The 18,769-nt window shown below is 45.9% G+C and overlaps 1 protein-coding gene across 4 annotated transcripts in view; it reads right to left on the bottom strand.

Moving 5' to 3' along the window:
* LOC138580215 (alpha-2-macroglobulin-like protein 1) overlaps window positions 1-18,769 on the bottom strand; it is a 1,347,911-nt gene that overhangs the window by 515,222 nt on the left and 813,920 nt on the right. For all 4 annotated transcript variants that reach the window (XM_069650572.1, XM_069650575.1, XM_069650574.1 and 1 more), the window contains 2 exons: window positions 15,100-15,245; window positions 262-411 (listed from right to left, as the gene is read on the bottom strand). In XM_069650572.1, coding sequence (XP_069506673.1) covers window positions 262-411; window positions 15,100-15,245 — 296 coding nt within the window. The remainder of the gene's footprint in view (window positions 1-261; window positions 412-15,099; window positions 15,246-18,769) is intronic.

Here is an 18,769-nt window from a genome sequence, read left to right as displayed (position 1 = left end):
TACAATGCCTGTACCCCATCAGGAGCCACCTGACCGCCCTGGTACTAAAAGCTACCCCCACCACCACTGCCTCCATGTCATTTAGATTTGAAATTAAAATGACTCCCATTAACTTTCTATTCAAAGGCTTAGTCTGGAGGACATTTTTGGGTTGGTACATGTGGCAAATTACTATTTGCTTAACTAAAGTAACTTCTAAACACTCATCGAACGCTCCAAAGTGAGTGTTATTCGAGGGGTATGGGTTGCATCAAGACTCACAATGTCAGGGGTAAGTTCCGCTTCAGGTCGCGCAAGTGTGACGCTCTTGTCCACGGCGCAGATGGCACACAGAGAATCTGGCGCAGACTCTAGTTGCAGGCTGACTTCATCTCCAGGGCTTGCTTCCTGGACAGAGAACTCCATGTGTGCCTAGAACAGCAAAGGGCACGATGATGAGAGTGGAAAAAAACAGGCAGGAGCAGATTCCGCAAGAAGGAGAGAGTGGGAGAGGCAGGGGCAGATACCACAAGGAGAGAGTGGGAGAGGCAGGGGCAGATACCGCAAGAAGGAGAGAGCGGGAGAGGCAGGGGCAGATACCGCAAGAAGGAGAGCGTGGGAGAGGCAGGGGCAGATACCGCAAGAAGGGGGCAGATACCGCAAGAAGGAGAGAGTGGGAGAGGCAGGGGCAGCCACAGTGAAATCCAGCGAGGGGAGAGAGAGAAAGCGCGGGAGAATGAGTGACATAGAAAGAGAGAAAGCTAGACACACACACACGCTGGCTGACATGGCAGACAGAATGAAGAAGTGTACAAAGAGAAGGGAGAGTGATAGAGACAGAAGCCACAAGCGAGAGATATGTAACTAAGCTTAGATGACAGGGAGTAAGAGCAGATAGGCAGTGACAGCAAAAAGGTAAGAGGTGGGTCTAGTGGGACTAGAAAGAGGGAGAGGGCTATGGACTGATTGAGGAAGAGAGAGAAAAAGCATGAGACGTGCAGTGTGATATGGCAGACGGTCAGGAGATGGGTATTGGCAGCGAGTGGGAGTTAACAAAGCAGCGAGAGAGAGAGAGAGGGGAGAAGAGAGCGATTACTAGGACTGGGAGCATGCGAGACATATGCAGCAAAAATGAAATGAATGGTGTAGTCTCAGTGTTTGTATACATCTAGATGCTAGTGGACCTGGCACCTTTACCACATACACACACAGACGCATGCACAAAGCACATCTTTGTGTGGTTTAATAAAGAGGCCCACCCTGAGCTCCAGAGGGAAGTTTCTGCTGTTGCGCAAACTAGCAGCTCACCTCTGTGTTGGCACCTTCCCAACCTGCAGATGCCTGGTGATGAAGGCCCCGCCATCCGCTGCTCAACGCACATTGTCGTGCAACTGCATACAGCGGTGTATTCAGGTTTTGTTCTGCCCTAGGCCCAAAGAAGTGCACGCAAGCCCCCAGACTTTACGCCGCCCCATTCTTCAGACTCTGCCCCCTTTGCCAAAACTCCACCCACTTATCTTAAGGACATAAAAGCAGAAAAATTAAATTACAATAGCATCTCACTTTAGTTTATAGTGAGGTGGTATGGTAAAATGCAGGACAATCCTACTCCTATTTCACACAAAACATAGTTTAATGGATAACCTCACTACACCAAATATTTACCAGTGCTTTCTCTAAAATGGTGCATGTCACCATAAGCACACTCCCTATCTGGTGCAATGCTGTCGCCCAAAGGCCAGCCATACACAGTGAAACATATTTGCCATTTGCTTCAAACAAAGTTTATTTGAAGTAAATATCAAATAAAAGTTTCAAACACCTACATACACGCTAGCAAGCTTCAAGTACTATGCAAATGGTGTGCACCCTTTATAAAATCTCCTCACTTAAGTGAACGGGCTAGTAGATTTTGTGATCCCTGTTATATGCCCAAATCCTATAACTTTGCAAGGTAATGGGGCAGGCAACAGGCCATGGTGACTGCATTGTTAAAGGTGCTGTTTCCAGTCAGTTTGTGAGGAAACTACATTACATTTGTTTTCACAGATTTGTGTTACATAAAACTACTTATCTTATAATGGTCTTTGATTTTTTCTTTAATACATTTCGTATTTGTATTTTGGTTTTATGTACAAAACTAGTTGGCCAGCAAAAGAGCACCGGTCAAGGATAACATAATCGGTGCCATCCTTGTCTCATCGTAAACTATGCAAATTCTGTTAGAAAACCATATTTCTATAAATATGCACTTTGAGAACTGGTGCTGCCAAATTCATTTGAAATGCATTTCAAAAGAAACATTTCACAATTACCCCAGTAGCTTTTTGTACTAATCACCATTGTTTTTTTCCATGCCAACATGGCTCCTTTGCTTACTAAACTAGAAAGACATGCATTCCACATATCACAACCAAAAAGCAGGCAGACATCTTGTAAAGTAAATACTTTGCACTCAATTCACAGGTGGGCGAGTTGGCTAATTAAACGCCCTATTTCTTGGAAACCATCTGTTTCAAAAGGCTTGGATTGTTACACTGGCATTTGTTTTTTTTGCAGAATGGAAGGGGTGCTGCAAAAGTTTCCAGAAGGGTCACGGTGGGGATAATTAGCCCTGGCATTGCTCTCCTAGCTTGGCAATAATGAACAAGGAGCTGCTCTGATGATTCTGAACATACATGAAAGAGCCATTGCGAAGCTAACTGTCCATATCGTGGACAATTGTGAGACATCCTGGGTATTGGAGGGCAGTCGTGTGAGTGCCTTGGGTTTTATTTTGAAAACATAACCCGGAAATGTTTTAGGTACCTGGGCTTTTGATGACAATGCCTAATATATGATTACAATACAAAGGCATTTAATCTGAACCCTAGAGGACCAGAGACAATCAGTGTAATACCCACATATGTTGGCAAAAACTAGCATGTGGTGTGAACACCTGGGAAATTGATTCCAACGCCTGAAACCTAGTTTACATCATGCAAAACCATTGTATTTGCCTATGCTGGTTTCATTTTAGTGGGAGAGACACAAGCACTCCCTGCTTCATGCCTTTTCTTGTGCAAAGATCCCATACCCTATTTGCCCCTATTTTTGTACCAGCCTTATCTTTTCACCAACTTCATTTTTGCTCTGCCCCATACTGTCACTTAAATCTTATTTAATGTATAATGTTGACTTCCTTTGCATATGCCCTTGGTTGTACTATATTCAGGCTCTGTTTCTTGTTTTCTCCCACGAACATTAATAAAATGCTATTTTATCTTTGGTGTGTAGCTCGGTGCCATGCAGTGCTGCTGTCAGGGAAGTCCCTTTTCCAGGTTGATGAATGTGATGTAATCAGCATGGAAAACAGACTTGGCTGACAGCAGCACTGCGAGCGCCGGGTCACGTAACAACGTTACGTTCTTTTTTTCCCTCATTTTTAAATTAAAAAAACACCATTAGTACCTGGTAGAGAACTACATAGGTGCTAAGTGGTGAAGGGGGAGTGGGGAAGGCAAGGGAAGGGGGCGCTGGCTGCGTAGGCAGGTCGGAACACAGGCTTGTACCATACTGTACAGCCAACGTTCCGAGCCTCCAAATGGGCCAGAGCCCCCTCTCAGGCTGCTAATTAAGCAATATAATGTAAATAAAGTGCAATTTACAATTGTTTGCAGAATGGAGTCAGAGTTTAATCTCACTAACCCCACCAGTTCACACACCACGGGCCCCTAAAGCATGTTTCTACCACCTGTGGCTTTCCAAATGTTTTGGACTTCATCTCCCATGATCATCGTTCACCACTGGCTATGCTGATTCCGGTTGATGGGAGCTGTAGTCCAAAACATCTAGAGAGCCAACGGTTTCAGACCTCTGCTCTGAAGTGTTGCCACATCTGCAAGCAATGCCCACATATACAGGTCTGCCCTGCTTAGTGAACTACAAAGGCTGCAGCAAACCTGGCAAGCAGACTGTGGAGTGAAAGTGCCTCTTTTAGTGAAGACCTACAGACAACATGTACCGTTGATGCGTGACCCAGCGCTGCGCAGTGCTGCTGTCAGCCAAGTCATTTTTCCAGGCTGATTACGTCACAACATGTTCATCAATAACTACACACGTGTAGATTCTTTCTGTAACTACAAAGTCTTCAAAAGTCTTCAAAACTATGTCAAGGCTGCCTGAACTTGACTCAGAAGTGCCCGCGATTTTTGTTTAACTATTGCTTTGTGGTATTGTTGAAAGAGCACATCTTTTATTTTTTTTTAACTTTTATTCTATTTATAATGCGCATCCATAAACCCGTAGGTGTGAGGGCGCAGACAAGACAAACAAGGCAAATGACATGTGGGGTCCAAGAAAAAACCCGGGGGAGAAACCCCCCACCAATGCATAGAGGAAGAAGAAAGTCTACTTATCGAAACAGCCAGGTCTTGAGCTCTTTTTTAAACATGCTCAGGGACAGAGAACTTCTCAACGGTGCTGGCAAGGCGTTCCGTAATGTGGGGGCAGCGCTGAAGAACGCTCCTCCCTGGGCCTTCTTAGTTTTACATCTGGGCAGGAATAAAATGTTTTGGTTGCTCGATCTCAAACTTCTGTGATTGGGTTTTTCCGTGATATGATCTTGTAGGTAGGTCGGCATAGTCCCGAGTCGACACTTGAATGTGATGACCAGTAACCTGAAGGTAATTCAAGCCTTCACCGGAAGCCAGTGAAGTGCACGTCACGACTCCGTTACATGAGAGCGTGAAGAAATCTGATATTTTTAGACTAAATAATTTGAAAGTGCAATGACAACCACGTGTGTAAATTATCAGCGTGGTAGCCTTTCATTTTCAAAAGTACAAGAAGAGGCAGCAACGTTGTTTTCTACCAGTTGCTACATCCCTGTGGAAGGCAGCCACACTTTTATAGAAAAGCACATGAACCACTAATGTTCTCAGCACTTGTGTTTCATGCTGAAAACAACTGCACTTTCATAGGAAAGCACAGTCAGCATCACGGATTCAGAAGCTGCGAGTATTACGCGTCAGTGTTAGAGATCAGAGGTCACAGGTTCCAGTCCTGCAGCTGGACATGCTTTCAATTTGTATTTTTTGAGTGACAGAAGATCTTGTCCCATCGTTCAGGTCTTTTGATTATTTTTGTTAATGCATTATACTTTTTGGGCCTTTTGGGTAGGCTCCAGGATTTTGTGTGTTTTGTGCACCAACGGCCTCTAGGTAGGAGACTGGATTGCCAAGGTTTCCATTACACTAATTGAGCACGCTGCCCGAAATTACTCACAAGCGAGGCTCATTGACAGAGCTTCCTGCGGCAGGCTGGCAAAGGGACCCGAATAACAATGAGGCAATACGTCCCGAGACGGCGGGCCATTACCGCCTAAGGTAATGCCCCCGAGGCCCACAGTTACAGGCCTGAGCGTAGTGAGGGGTTTAATGAAGGCCCCAGGGGCATTACCGTAGGCGGTAATGCCTGCCGTCGATGGGCTTATTGCCATTGGTACCCCAGCCCGTTAGACTGGGGTACCAATGTTTTTTTTTTTTCCGGCTGCAAGATGCATTGCATTTTGCATCCGGAAAACAAAAGAAAAAAAAGTCATTACAAAATGCCTGCCACCGCCAGAAAATGAAGTCTGTTTTCTCTTTCGCACGGCGGCCATAGTAGACAAAGAAAATGGCCGCCATGAAAGGGGAGAAGTGACTATGTGTAGCCCCTTCTCCCCTTCCATGGCTGCCATTCACTTACATTGAAAAAAACGTAAATTGTAAAAATGGCCCCCATGGAATGGGGAGAAGGGACTACATGTGGTCCCTTCTCTCTTTCCATGGTGGCCAGAAAGAAAAAAAAAGGTTTGAAAAGAACAGTGTACACGGCGCACGATGCACGTAAGTGCGTCCACGGGATTACACTGTGGTATAGCTCGGAAACGAGTCAATCCACAACAAGTGTATCCCGTGGATTCGCGTTGCCGGGTACTAATGGGGAATATCATTCTTAGAAAGAATTTCTCAGCTATTTAACCGTTGCCGCTCAGAGTGCTGTACATGGGCAGTGAAAGAACTACTTTCACAGTTTAATTCCCGCAGTTGGGCTAGTTGTACTTTTTATTTTTGGGGTGGGAGGATTCTTTTTCCCACACTAGGGGCTTACATAACGAGGTGGATAGCTGAGCCATACAGCATTACATCTCCCACTTTTTATATATCAAGTCCAACTCCTCAATGAGCCCTTCCGGGTTTATTCAGGTCAGCGTTGGACGCGCTTCTTTGAACTGTTCAGGGCTCACCAATAAGGGATTTTGTGTGGCCTCTTGCCATTCTTCATCTGACAGTTGGCAATCCCCTAAGTATGAGGCTTTCGAGTCATCTTCACTGCCTCTGCTTCTCCTTCAGAACCCTGGTGTCCCTTGAAATGCGACACATTCCGGGTAATGGCTCTCTCCCCATCATCCGCTCTTATAATTGTGCCTCTCCGTCAGTAACAGTTAGCAGTTCTGGTATAAAAGTCGAGTCCTCCTTCCTTCTCTGAGGTTGCCATACGATCACTTGATCACCTATTAGGAGATTCCCTTCTCTGGCTCCTCTTCTGTTGTCAGCATACCTTTTCATCTTTTGCTTCTCCCTCACATCCTTTTCCCTCAATTGATGATCCATGTCTTGTCGGCCCCTTTACCATTCTGCTTGAGGAAGTCATATCCAGACCATCTGGCTAAACATTGCCTCTGCTGGACACACTATTATCGTGCTGTGTGGGGTGTTCCTGTAGTCCCGGAGCAGCTGGTTCAATATCTGTTCAAATAGCCGATCCGTGATATGAGCGATCTGGAGTGCCTTTTTAATGTTGGTCTTGCATCATTCCACCATGCCATTATCCTGTGGCCATAATGGTGTGATCTTGTGGTGCTTAAACCCCATGTATGCTGCAAAATTTGCAAAATCTTGGCTCATGAACGGTGGTCCATTTTCAGACTTCTCAATCTTCGGGACATCATAGGCTGTGCATATTTGGTCCAGTGCAGGAATAACACTTGTGGCGGCTGTTGATTGCACAATGGGCATCACAGGGAAACAAGAAGACTCGTAAACTACCACCAGGACATATCTCCCATCTCTTACTGACCCAAACAAATCAGCAGCCACCTCTTCCCATACACCTCATGGCAGCCTTGACATCTGTAGCAGGTTTGGGTGTGGTGCTGGACCACACAGCATGTGGAGCACTTCCATAAGGTCTTTTCCATTCCACCCAGGGCCATCTTAAACACTGTGGGGCCCCGGGGCGGAATATCTAGTGTGTCGCACCCCGCGTCACGATAACAACCCATAGCTTGATATGCTGCCTCGCAGAGATCAAAGTAAGCATGGTAAACTTCCTTTCAGATACCTTATACTCTTCATTCATGTTGTAATCAGAGTGATTAACAAGTAGCATTTCAAGGGCAACATTAGCAGTCTACGCGAGGGTACTTGTGTTCAAGCATAGGTACAGCAAACATGTCATCAATAGCAGCCACATGCAAGGTATACCGGACATAGTACAACTGCAGGACACAGATTTTATGACAAAGGTACACATAATCCAGAATAGTGTGAGATTAGCTTCCTCAGAGACAGCAAAAGTGCTCAAGCATGAATACAGGCGTCCAATGGGAAGCAAGGATAAAACTACACATACCATAGCATAGAGAGTGGATGACGATTTGAAGATACCAGGAAGGTGTCTGTATCCAGACAGAGAGATTAGAATTGGGACATGGTTTTCAAGCAGTGTTGCCATTAGAGAGCAAAGACACAGGTGGCTGTGGTGTGTAATATTTCAATGCTCACTATTATTATAGAGGAAGCAACACTATATATAGCGAGTGAAAACATGAATGAGTCTTTCTTAAAGGTCATACCCTGAGAATGAAATCACTCTGAAGGGCTGACAATTTTGAAAGGTTTAGTGACTTGTAATGTTGATAGGTTTAGAAATACAAGATTAAATGAGATATCCAGGATCACACATTGATTAAGAGGTGAAGCTGGGATTCGTACCCACAATTTCAGCTTTTTACCAATGTATTTTCTAGTATTTAACCTTGATCTGAAATAATTCCATTTTACAGAACGGACTTGGGAAATATGAAAATCACATAACCCAATATAAACATTTTAAAAAACAAAACGTTATAGAAACATTATTCAAAATGGGAATTATTCTAGCTTCATTGTCTCCATCATCAAGGAAAGAATATAAATACCAGCATACTAATGGAGTCGAACTTGAAAGATTTCAGATAGGTTTCTCTTTTGTATTGTAAAACTTTAAGTACACCCCAAATACAGGATTGTGCAATGGTATTTAAAAACCTTTGAATTGCACAAAAAAGCAAACTGTTTTGTTGTCACATAAGCAGACCTTAAAATATGCTGGTAAGAAGCCTGCAATATCTGGTCTGCTCTCTTCGGTCTAGAACTCCTTCCACTCAAACGGCCTACATGATAGGAAAGATCAGGTAATTGGCCAAACAATGCCACCAGTATGTGAGAAGAAAACCTTTTCATGGAAGGCAGCACAGTACTGTCAGTGATATAAGATTTGTCCAGATCACTGCATCGTCTGTTGGCAAAGCCAGGATCCAAGATGGAATGCTTTGGTTCCACAGTCTGGAATTTGGATACATAAACACCTCTAACACTTTATTATCATCATTTGAGGTTCCTGCCTAGGTTTTACAACTCCTCATCTAAACAAACCAATTTCTAGACCATCACCATACTGATGCTATGTTAATTTCTATAGCAACCGCTATCTAGTGCAGGTACATTGATGATAACACATGGAGTGCTATAGAACAAAGTACATATACATGCAGGCTTAACTACTTCATACATTGGAAACGCTGAGTCGGCCTAGCTGGAATTTGATATTTTAATCTTGCATGTGAACGCATATCTCTGCAATGAGTGCTTAACACACTGAGCTATCCTCTGAACCATCGGGACACTCAAATGTATCTATGTATTTCAACTTTGGCTATTGCACATGATCAATATAACACGCACAGAAAGGTGAAAATGCTACAGGTGTTGTGCCACGCAAACTATGCATACCACAGTGAACATAGCATTACAGGATGAAAAGATCAGAACAAAATGTACTTGTCAATCACAGACAGAAAATAGGTTTAGCCTTAGCAGCACACCATAGAAAATCCTGATGTGTGACACTTAATTTTGTTGAATTAGGGAAACTGACTTTTTAAAGTAAAGCTCCTTCTTGGGGCCCCCTCGAAGGTGGGGGCCGGGGCAAATACCCCTTTTGCCCTCCCATAAAGACGTCTCTGATTCCACCCTCGTATCAAGTTTTAGAAACCACATCTTTTGTTGCACCTTCCTCTTTGTTGAAAGATTTCTGCGATGCCCTTCGTGAGCCAGATAGATGGCCTGTTGTTGCAGTGACATGGGTACCATCTTGCATCACTTCAGAATGATGTGATCATCCATGGTAGTCACGGATGCTCACGCCCTCTTGTAACGCACTACCTTTGTTCCGTCCCATCTCTTTGGCATGTTTCATCCTGCCACTTTCACTGCCCCCCACTATGATTGCCAGAGCCTGATCTTTCTCATGGTTCTGCTGGAGAGTGGCCCAGTCCAGCAGGAATACTTTCATTTGATGTACAACATAAAATATATAGGGTGCAGGTGGGGCGGTCAGACAGATTTTCTTCCTTACCGGGCCTGTGCTGAATCATAAAATCATAGTCTTGGAGACGCAAACCCCATCTGGCTATTCTTGGTGGCATTCTCGCTTTTGGGTTACCATATATAGTGAGGAGCACCTGGTGATCAGTGGTGATGGTGAATGCCTTTCCGTAAAGGAAGACAGGGAAGTGTTCACAGGCCCACACCACTGCCAAGCTCTCTTTTTCCACTTGAGAATTTGCCTGTTCTGTGGGAGACAGACTTCTACTGGCAAATGCCACAATGAATTTGGTATGTGAAGAATTAAGGTATCGAGAGCAATAGCTTGCCTGTGCCAGAAATTACCTCAGATCTGAGATGTTTTCCAGAGTTGATGTCTCATTCATTGTGGCTACTTTGTCTGGATCAGGGCACCTCCCCATCTCTGAGAAAATATGTCCAAAGAACCTGAGCATCCATTTTCTGAATTTCCATTGTTCTTTGTTGCGTGTAAAGCAGGCTGCTTCCAGTGCCATGCAGACACGATGCAGTGTGGCGTCATGCTGTTCCAGGGATTTTCCAAACACCAGTATTTCATTGCTGTAGTTTAAACAGTTTCACACATGTTGAATCACTTTGTGGAACTCCTCCTTCAATATGTCAGTGGCAAACGAGACCCCAAGTTCAGCCGCTTACATCTGTATAACCCAAAGTGCGTTACGAAGGTGGTTATATAACAGGATTCTCTGGCCAACTCCTGCTGGTCATACCCTTTTTTAAGGTCTAGTTTGGAGAAGATGTCACTCCATTTAGTAAGTTAATCATGTCCATGATTCTCAGCGCTTGATATTTTTACCTCTGTATTGCCTCATTGGGTTGTCCCATATCAACACACAGGCGTGTAGAGCCGGCCACCGATTTCTTGGGCACTGGCACGATGGGTGACCCCCATGATGTGGGTCCAATGGTGGGCTCTATGAGTCCTGGTCTAAGAGCCTCCTTATGTCATTTTGCACAAGGTACATGTGCACCGTAAGATTGTATAATATGTGTACCAAACCAATGTCCAGCAGAGCCTTGAAACTCAGAATGCATCCACACTCTGGGCCTCATTCCTAGTTAGCGGTAGGGGATAACGGGCACCCGTAAGGAGATTGGTGCCGGTAATCCCCTACTGCCCAATTCCGAGGTCCCTTAGCGGGAACCGTAAGGGACGTGTGGTCGGTCAGGTGGCCGCTAATGAAGGTTCTATGAAGTCCACTTGCAGGGGTGGAACTATGCTATGTATTCTGCTGCCGGCGCGCGCTGTGTCTAGCCACCAAGTGCATCTCTGCTGCAAACCCGTGAGGTTGGTGCTGATGTTTAGGGGCGTGTCTTATGTTGTCAGTAGTGTCTGGGCTGAGTGGGGTGAGTGCTCCAGCTGTGTTCTCAAACGTTGTCCCTTATATTTGATGCAAATGCACAGAAGTGTGAGGCATTTGCTGATGTTGTTGTGGGAAGTCCTGGCCCTCATGTTGTGGAGTGAGCAGCTCTGCCTGCATTCTGAATTGCCTTCGACTCTCTTTGCTGCACATAAATAAAAGGGACAGGCTGTGCTGACGATCCTGTTCCCTTGCCTGTCCGAGTGGGCCACTCCAGCACTCCTTCACCAGGCCTCTTACTTCATGACACTCCCCTTTTCCCATGCCTATAATGGCGTTCTTTCTTTGTTGCTAAGTCCTGCTATTTTACATTTGAGCACACGGAGGACCCCTCTAATCCCTTCCTTTCCAAGATATCAGGTGAGGACATGAAATGGGTGGGAGTGGGGCAGAGTTACCACAAGGGTACCACATGAAGCAATGTATCAGTGACTGAATGATGTAGTACAAGTCCCTCCACCCAGGGCAGTTAGGGCTCACTCTGGTAAGCACCCCAACTCAGGGCAATACGGAAATGCATAGTATGAAGCAAGGTCACTTCAAAGTGTGCTGTTTCTTTCACTCAATGTAACTGGACACTCCAGGACCCTGTCCTATAATAACAAGCAGCATAGATTAATCCCTAATCAACCTACCCAAACCCACTCATTTCCTAGTCCATGACATAGACCCCAAGTCCCACAATGCAACAGTCTGCATTCTGGATTGTCGGGGGAAGCGGCAGGCTGGCTGTCTACAGTGTGAAGTGGGTACATCTATTGAGCCTGCTTCAGACAGTGTGGGGACTGATCCACTATTCCAGGTCCACATTCCTTCGTCTAGAACCTTCTGTCCCGCTGCAGGGATGTTCCAAGTAGCACATGACCCATTAGCACATGACTCTAGTGCAGACAAACGGGGGTCATTTTCTAGGTGAAGCAGACCAGGGACAGTGGCGGGATATCACTGATTCTGCCACTTTTACCTGCATTTGTAAGTGGCAATTGGGGAGCAAGATGGGCATAACGTGCCCGCCACCATTTCTCGCTCTGCCACAAAATGTACATGCATTACTGCCAGCATGGCTTTTCATGCTGGAGTTGACGAAGCAGATTCCTATGGATTCTGCTGGAAGTTACCAGCTGGAAAAAGCAGACTGGTTTCATAGAACTATATGGCAAATGCCACCTGCACAGCCCCAGAGGTGGCACTCTCAGTCTAAAGACGTACCCATGCCAGTTTCCATTTATTTTTTAAATCGTCCCCTTTCCTTGTTTTCAATATTCATTTTAAACACCCCTTATTCCCAAAATCAAGGAGTCAGTAAAACAATTACACCAGCCTTATGCATGGCAATGCCTTATCTTTCAGGAGACAACCAGCCATCTCTCTATACTGGCCTAATTGCTGCACAACACAGGTCACTGTCTCACACAAGCCTCTTGTGTATACAATGTGCAAGCCGGCAATACATGGTTAACACACAGATTACATGTTAACAAATTAACCAAGTCAGCATTGGTAAGTTTAAAAAAAACAGTGAGGGGGGTATTCCATGTGGCGTGCACACAGGATGAGGGGCTTTGGAATGCCACTGGCCCCTTCCCGGTGAGCTGCAACTCCACAGAGAAGGCGGGACATTTGCATTTAACACTTGTGTCTGCCCCAGCCCAGTAACAATAATAACAAAAAAAGAATTGCACGAAACAGACTTGCTGAATGACCTGTCAAGCCGTGCTATGACGTCAGTATCACATAATGTAAAAACATCTGAAAGGTGCCAGCCTGCTCATAAACTAATAAAAACAACCCCTTTGTTAGTATTTCACGGCGCCAGACATCCGTGTTTTACACTTCAAAAGGGAATCCTTTCCCTCGTTTCCAGGGCCGAGGATTTGGACCACTTAGCACTTTACGTGCCACCACCAGGTGCACAGCGTACTTTGCAGGCAGCATTTGCACTTGTTCACTAACGTGGCGGAAAGGTGAAGAGTAAAGAGTAAAGGCAGTTTCACCAACGTTTTACTCACTTTTCCACAGTTTAGTGGAAAGGAAGAAAATTGCACAGAGCAGGCGTTTTGCACAAAAGTGCAAATGGAGGTGGTCCGATCAAGTGCAATTAACGCGGTGAAGGAAAATGAGGCGCAATGTACTCCAGTCCTTCTCAGGGGCTCGTTTTCATTCCCCAGCAAGGAAGAAGCAATGACATGTGCACAGACTTCAGTCCAGCATTATGCATACAGGTGAGTGCGTCCACATCTCCCTGCAGCTGCCATGCCAACGCCACGGGAAAGCCTAACTCGGGAGGCAGCGCGCAGCAGAGCGCACCGAAAGGCCTTTCATGCTTAGGCCCTTCTTATCATTGGTGGTCGACTGGCCTCCAGGGAGCGCTGAGATTTCCTGGTGGGCCTCTGCACCTTGGTCCGCCTTAGAGTGGGATGACGTGAAGAAATGGTTACAAAGCTTCCAGTGTGTATATGGGGCCACTTTTGGTTCCAGTCCAGCCCTTCTCCTTGCTCAGAACCCAGGCTTTAGCAGCTCCTTTGTAACATGGGTGCCACAGACCCGGGACAGTGTATTTCTTGCCCTGATTAAATCCAACTAAAGCATAATAGAAGTCAAAGTAAACGATTGTACCTGGATGCGTAGGAATGTTGGGGAGAAACAGTGAGAAATAGTGAGAAACAGTGAAACATGTCCTTCCGGCCTGCAGTTCTAAAGCCAGTAAACATTGGTGGAGAAAACGTGCGAGGTGCTGCTCCACGGGGGTCTTCTGGCGGATAAAAAAGAGAACATGTCTTGCTCCCTCTCCCAGAGCAGCAGAAGGCAAGGGAGACATTCAAAGAAGGAGACCCAGCCCTTAGGAGTGCAGCGAGCAAGGTGTAGTTGTGTAAAATTTGGAGAAACAGAGCTTCAAGGGGAGCACAATGGCAGATCCAACAGCAAAACAAATGGCTAATGCCTGGTTTTGCATTTCACTCCCTAGCCTGTATCCCCTGGCTGTACCTTGTGTACCCCCTCTCTCAAGAGCCTTCAAACTGTACCCTGAATATTTATCATTCTACCCTATTGCTGTATCTCACTGTTGTGCAGAGCTCTAAACAAAGCCCAGCAGATGCATGAAATACAAGGTGAGAGGAGACCAGGGGTGGCAGCAGAGGAGTGAGCAGGGGGTTTGGAGGCTTTAGAGGTACAGACAGAGAGAAACAAACATTGAGCTGAGAGAGCAACAGAGACAGAAGAATAAACAAAGAGAGAGAGAGAAAGGGAGAGATATGGAGTTGCAAACGAGGATAGAAAGAGAGGGATAACACATTTGAAAAAGGAGTATACACTCAAAAGAGGGGGAATGCAAGGGGGATTGTGAGATCCAGAAAAGAGAGAAAGGTAGAGGGTGGGAATAGCGAAAACGGAAATAGAGAACCAGGGGTGAGAGGAGAACTAATAAGAAATCGAGAAAGAGGAGAAAAGGACTGACAAAGGGAGGGCTGGACCCAGATCAGTGGGAGAATTGAGAGTAGATAGGAAGAAGGAGGGAGGCAGGGCTAATTTTTAAAAGTTTTGAAGAGAAAGGAAAGGAGACCAAGAAAGAACTAGAGAGAAATAGACAGGTAAAGAGCAGGTTGAGTCGAAATAGAGAAGGTGAAAGGGAGTGAGAAGGATGAGCTGGAGACCTTCCGAAGCAGAAAGGGAGATGGAGGAGAAAGTAGAGGGAAGATGCACTGAGATAGAGAAGATGAAATCGAGTGATAAGTATGAGCCGGGGACCTTCAGAAGCAGAAAGGGAGATTGAGGAAAAAGGAGAGGGAAGATGTATTGAGATGGAAAAGGTAAAAGCGAGTGAGAAGGACCATCCTTAGACCTTCGGAAGCAGAAAGGGAGATCGAGGAGAAAGGACAGGGAAGATGTATTGAGATAGAGAAGGTTGAAAGGGAGTTAGAAGGACGAGCTGGAGACCTCCAGAAGCGGAAAGGGAGATGGAGGAGAAAGGAGAGGGAAGATGTATGAGCTACAGAAACACATAGCTGGAGATGTCCCATGTCCTTCAGTCATCCATCCACAGCAGTTACCTTGGTTCTAAAGCACTTGGACACAGAAAACTCCGCTGTATCAGCCATCACCATTCCATTGGTCAAGAAAGCGACAATCAGGAGCTTGGCCGACGGTGCGATGTCTGCATTGATTGCAAGCGGGATGTAATGGGTCCCTTTCGTGACTGCAGGGTGAGAGAGCAGAAGGTCAGCAGTGATTGGAAGGAAGAAGAGGGGAGTCTCAGAGGGTGCAGAAACAAGTGAACAATCATTGACTGAGGAACAGGAAACGTTGATGGACTGAAAATACCAAAGCTTGGGGCCCGCTTTAGCTGAAGCAAAGATACTCCGCAGCCTGAAGCATTTTAGATAATTGACTAAATGCCGTAGTACAAGTGCCTCCACCTGGGGGAGACAGGGCCCACCCCGGGAAGCACTCGAACACACGTGCAAGGCAAGAAATGCAAAACAGAAAACATGTAATGCAGTCGGAAACCATAGGATCGTATCCTCAAACAGATATCAACATGTATTAGCCCCTGACCAACCTCCCCAAACCTTAGTCGGTTCCCACCCAGTGTGTGACACTGACCACAAGTCCCAAAATGCAACAGGTACAATGAAGTGAGCTGTTCTGAGATACAGTTTGTGGAGAAAGGGCACTATGAAAGGTATGGAAGTGCCATATAATAATGCTGCATTTGCCTTAAAACATCATGTTATTATTATCAGCCAGAGGAGTGCGTCTAGCCAAAAAGGTGGCCAGGAACGCAGGCGAACGTCTATGTTCATTCGGCCACCTTAGCCCTTCCACAGGGGTTTCTGACATTTGTTTCCGTTTCTTGTCTCCCTTAACCTACCATGCCCTAGCCCCCATGAGATACCGCCCACCCACCACGACCACACTTATCTATATGTTCACCACACGTCCTCGTTGTCCTGGCCACCTATTCTCGTCTGCCATGGAAATAGAAGAGGCACTTCACCCCTTTTCTTTTTATCTTCGAGGCTACTATCTTTGTTTTTCTTTTTTTAGGGGAAATTGGTAATGCACGTGAATCCCATACCCTGGAAAAAAAAACATTAAACGTCTTCACATCTCAGAGAGCGCCCAGCGAGGGGTCAGCAATCCCTCCTGTGCTTTCCTCGGGCCACTTTAAACTCCATCTGATAGGCTGTTACCGGTCCTGTGTGCCTCCAAACTCTGCCATGAACGCTATAATGATACACAGGGGACCCCATCAGGGGCCCCGAGTACGCGGGGGCTCTGGTGCCCGGGCACCCCCTGGCAGAATGAAGTCGGAGCTGAGTCTCCCCCCCGCCGGAGTGAAGCGACGCAGTATGGATGGCTCGTTGTTCCATCAAGACTGTGTCTCTCTCTGGCGGCCCGGGTGAAAGCCGGGCAAAAAAACGTTGTTTAAACATTGAGGGGCGGATGCAAAGCAAGAGGCTCTTGTTTTGTATCTGTCCCTCAATTTCTAAAAATCGTTTTGGTTTGGGTATACTTCTACATCCGTGCACCCGGGTGCACGGATGTAGAGGTACACGCAACCCAAAGCGATTTTTAGAAATGGAGGCACAGATGCATAGCAAGTCTGTCCCTCAATTTCTAAAAATCTTTTTGGGTTGGATGTATTTGTACATCTGTGCACCCCTCTTGGCAGCAGGGCTTCTATAATTGTAATACTATGCTTTTGTTGAGGCAATGCTAGTTTATCTTAGTGGGACAACTGTGCTTTTGTTGAGGCAATGATAGTTCATCTTAGTGGGGCTGCTATGCTTTTGTTGAGGCAATGCTAGTTCATCTTAGTGGGGCTGCTATGCTTATAATGAGACAACATCAGCACTTCTCAGTTGAGCTGCCACACTCTTATTGACAAGGCCCCAGCACTTCTCAGCAGATTTATTTATTTTAATTTTAATTGGTTATTTATAATGCACGTAATACCCAGAGGTTTCTAAGCGCAGAACGAGGGATCGAACATGTGCCCGTGAGCTATCCTCCCGAGACTCTGAAGATCTGAAGTACATTTAATGATAGAGAACCAGAACTATTGAGCAAGTCTGATATCATGTTCATCATCATCAGAATAACTCAACACTGTCATGGTTATGCAAGAGCTAATATATTTAAAGGGATGGAATTACTCAGACTGTAGCAGCACTATTCAATAACCCAAAGTGCTTAAGCACAGATAATGTGAACATATTACACTTCTCCCCATTGGGACTGTACTGCCACTTCTCACAGAGGCTTCTACACATTTTATGGGGCAGCACTGATTCAGCTTACTGGACAGCTTCACTTTTAATGGCACTTCTCAATAGGACTGGTATACATCAATAGGAAATGAGAAACACTACCCCACAGGGAATTGCATACTCTTGATGCCACCGAAGCAGCACTTCCATCCACCACAGCTGCTTTATTTCTAATGTTACAGTGCGTGTACTTCTCAGCCACTCTTCTTTACATTTTAACAGACCAAATTGTCATTTCTCAGCAGGACTGCAACACTATACCATTGTGTCCACCAATGTGGGTTCATGGCACTCTCCCAGTGTCTAAATAGTAGATCTGGCTACATTCAATTGGCAACAGACATGTCCCGAGCTGCCTGCTGTACATAAACTGCCGCTCAGAATGTTGGAAGCTGTGATGAGGCAAGGGATAGAAGGCACGAGCCTGTAGGATAGCAGAATCAGCAGGGTCTTAAAACCTGCTCACTCATTCTGGAGTGAGGGGCCATGGGGCAAAATTAGCTTGATCCCACATACAGGGGGTTGTTACCCCTTTATCTCTCCTGAATGAAAGAATGCGCTCTCTCAGACACTAGTTATCACCCCTGCACACACAATGAATGAATATGGTATGTATCTATAAATCGAGAAAACTGGAGTGAGAATTCAGAGTGTTTTAACAGAAATATAATTGTCTTCCCAGATGGGAGACTCTCTCCATTAATATACATGGGGTCGCTGAGATGACCAAGAGTGAAACTGTACGTTCAGTTGTGAGATTACCAGCAATGGGTATACTATGCTCCAAGGAGTGAGGTGCCCACTCAATATATCATACTGTTTAAAGGTGTGAGACCCATCCTGAATGCTTGCCCAAAGAGCCTTGGCCAGAGTTTAACACTGAAGAAGTGAGCATGTGATCCGGGGTCTGCAGCCCACACACACGCATGGGATTCCCATGCACCCACTTGCGAGATTTGCACCAAATTAGTGAGATTGTGCTCCAAGGTAGGAGGCACACGCACAGTCTTTGCTCTGAGGTTTGACACACTACGGGATGGGATGGCATTTCGTTCGCCCATCCTAGTTGTGTTGCTCTGCCTTTTGAGGGTTACTACAACCTGGATGATTATAGAGGGGTGGAGTAGGGGAAGTGTTGGCCTACTGGAATGCAACTGGGAGGTTTAAACCTCCTTTTTACTTGACTTTAGTATATGCAGTACATGCTAGCCAATGTTTCCCCTGTTCAGCGCCCCCCCACTCCCCTCGCACCAAGTTGGCGACTACGTGCAAATGCAGTCGTATAACTGCTGGTGATGTCACTTCCTATATTTGGGCACCGCCCGGAAATTCATAAGTCGGCTCCCCTGGTCCCCATAGGCTGTGTACTTGTGACAGCAATGATGCAAGGCAGGCTCGATAGGTCATGCCGCATTAACAGGCCGAATCATGGAATTAATGTGCGCCG

This window comes from Ambystoma mexicanum, chromosome 3p (genome assembly GCF_040938575.1).
Source record: "Ambystoma mexicanum isolate Mex_15411 chromosome 3p, UKY_AmexF1_1, whole genome shotgun sequence".
Lineage (NCBI taxonomy): Eukaryota > Metazoa > Chordata > Amphibia > Caudata > Ambystomatidae > Ambystoma > Ambystoma mexicanum.
Note: the sequence above shows the minus strand (reverse complement) of the source record. Positions and strands in the feature narration are given on the sequence as shown.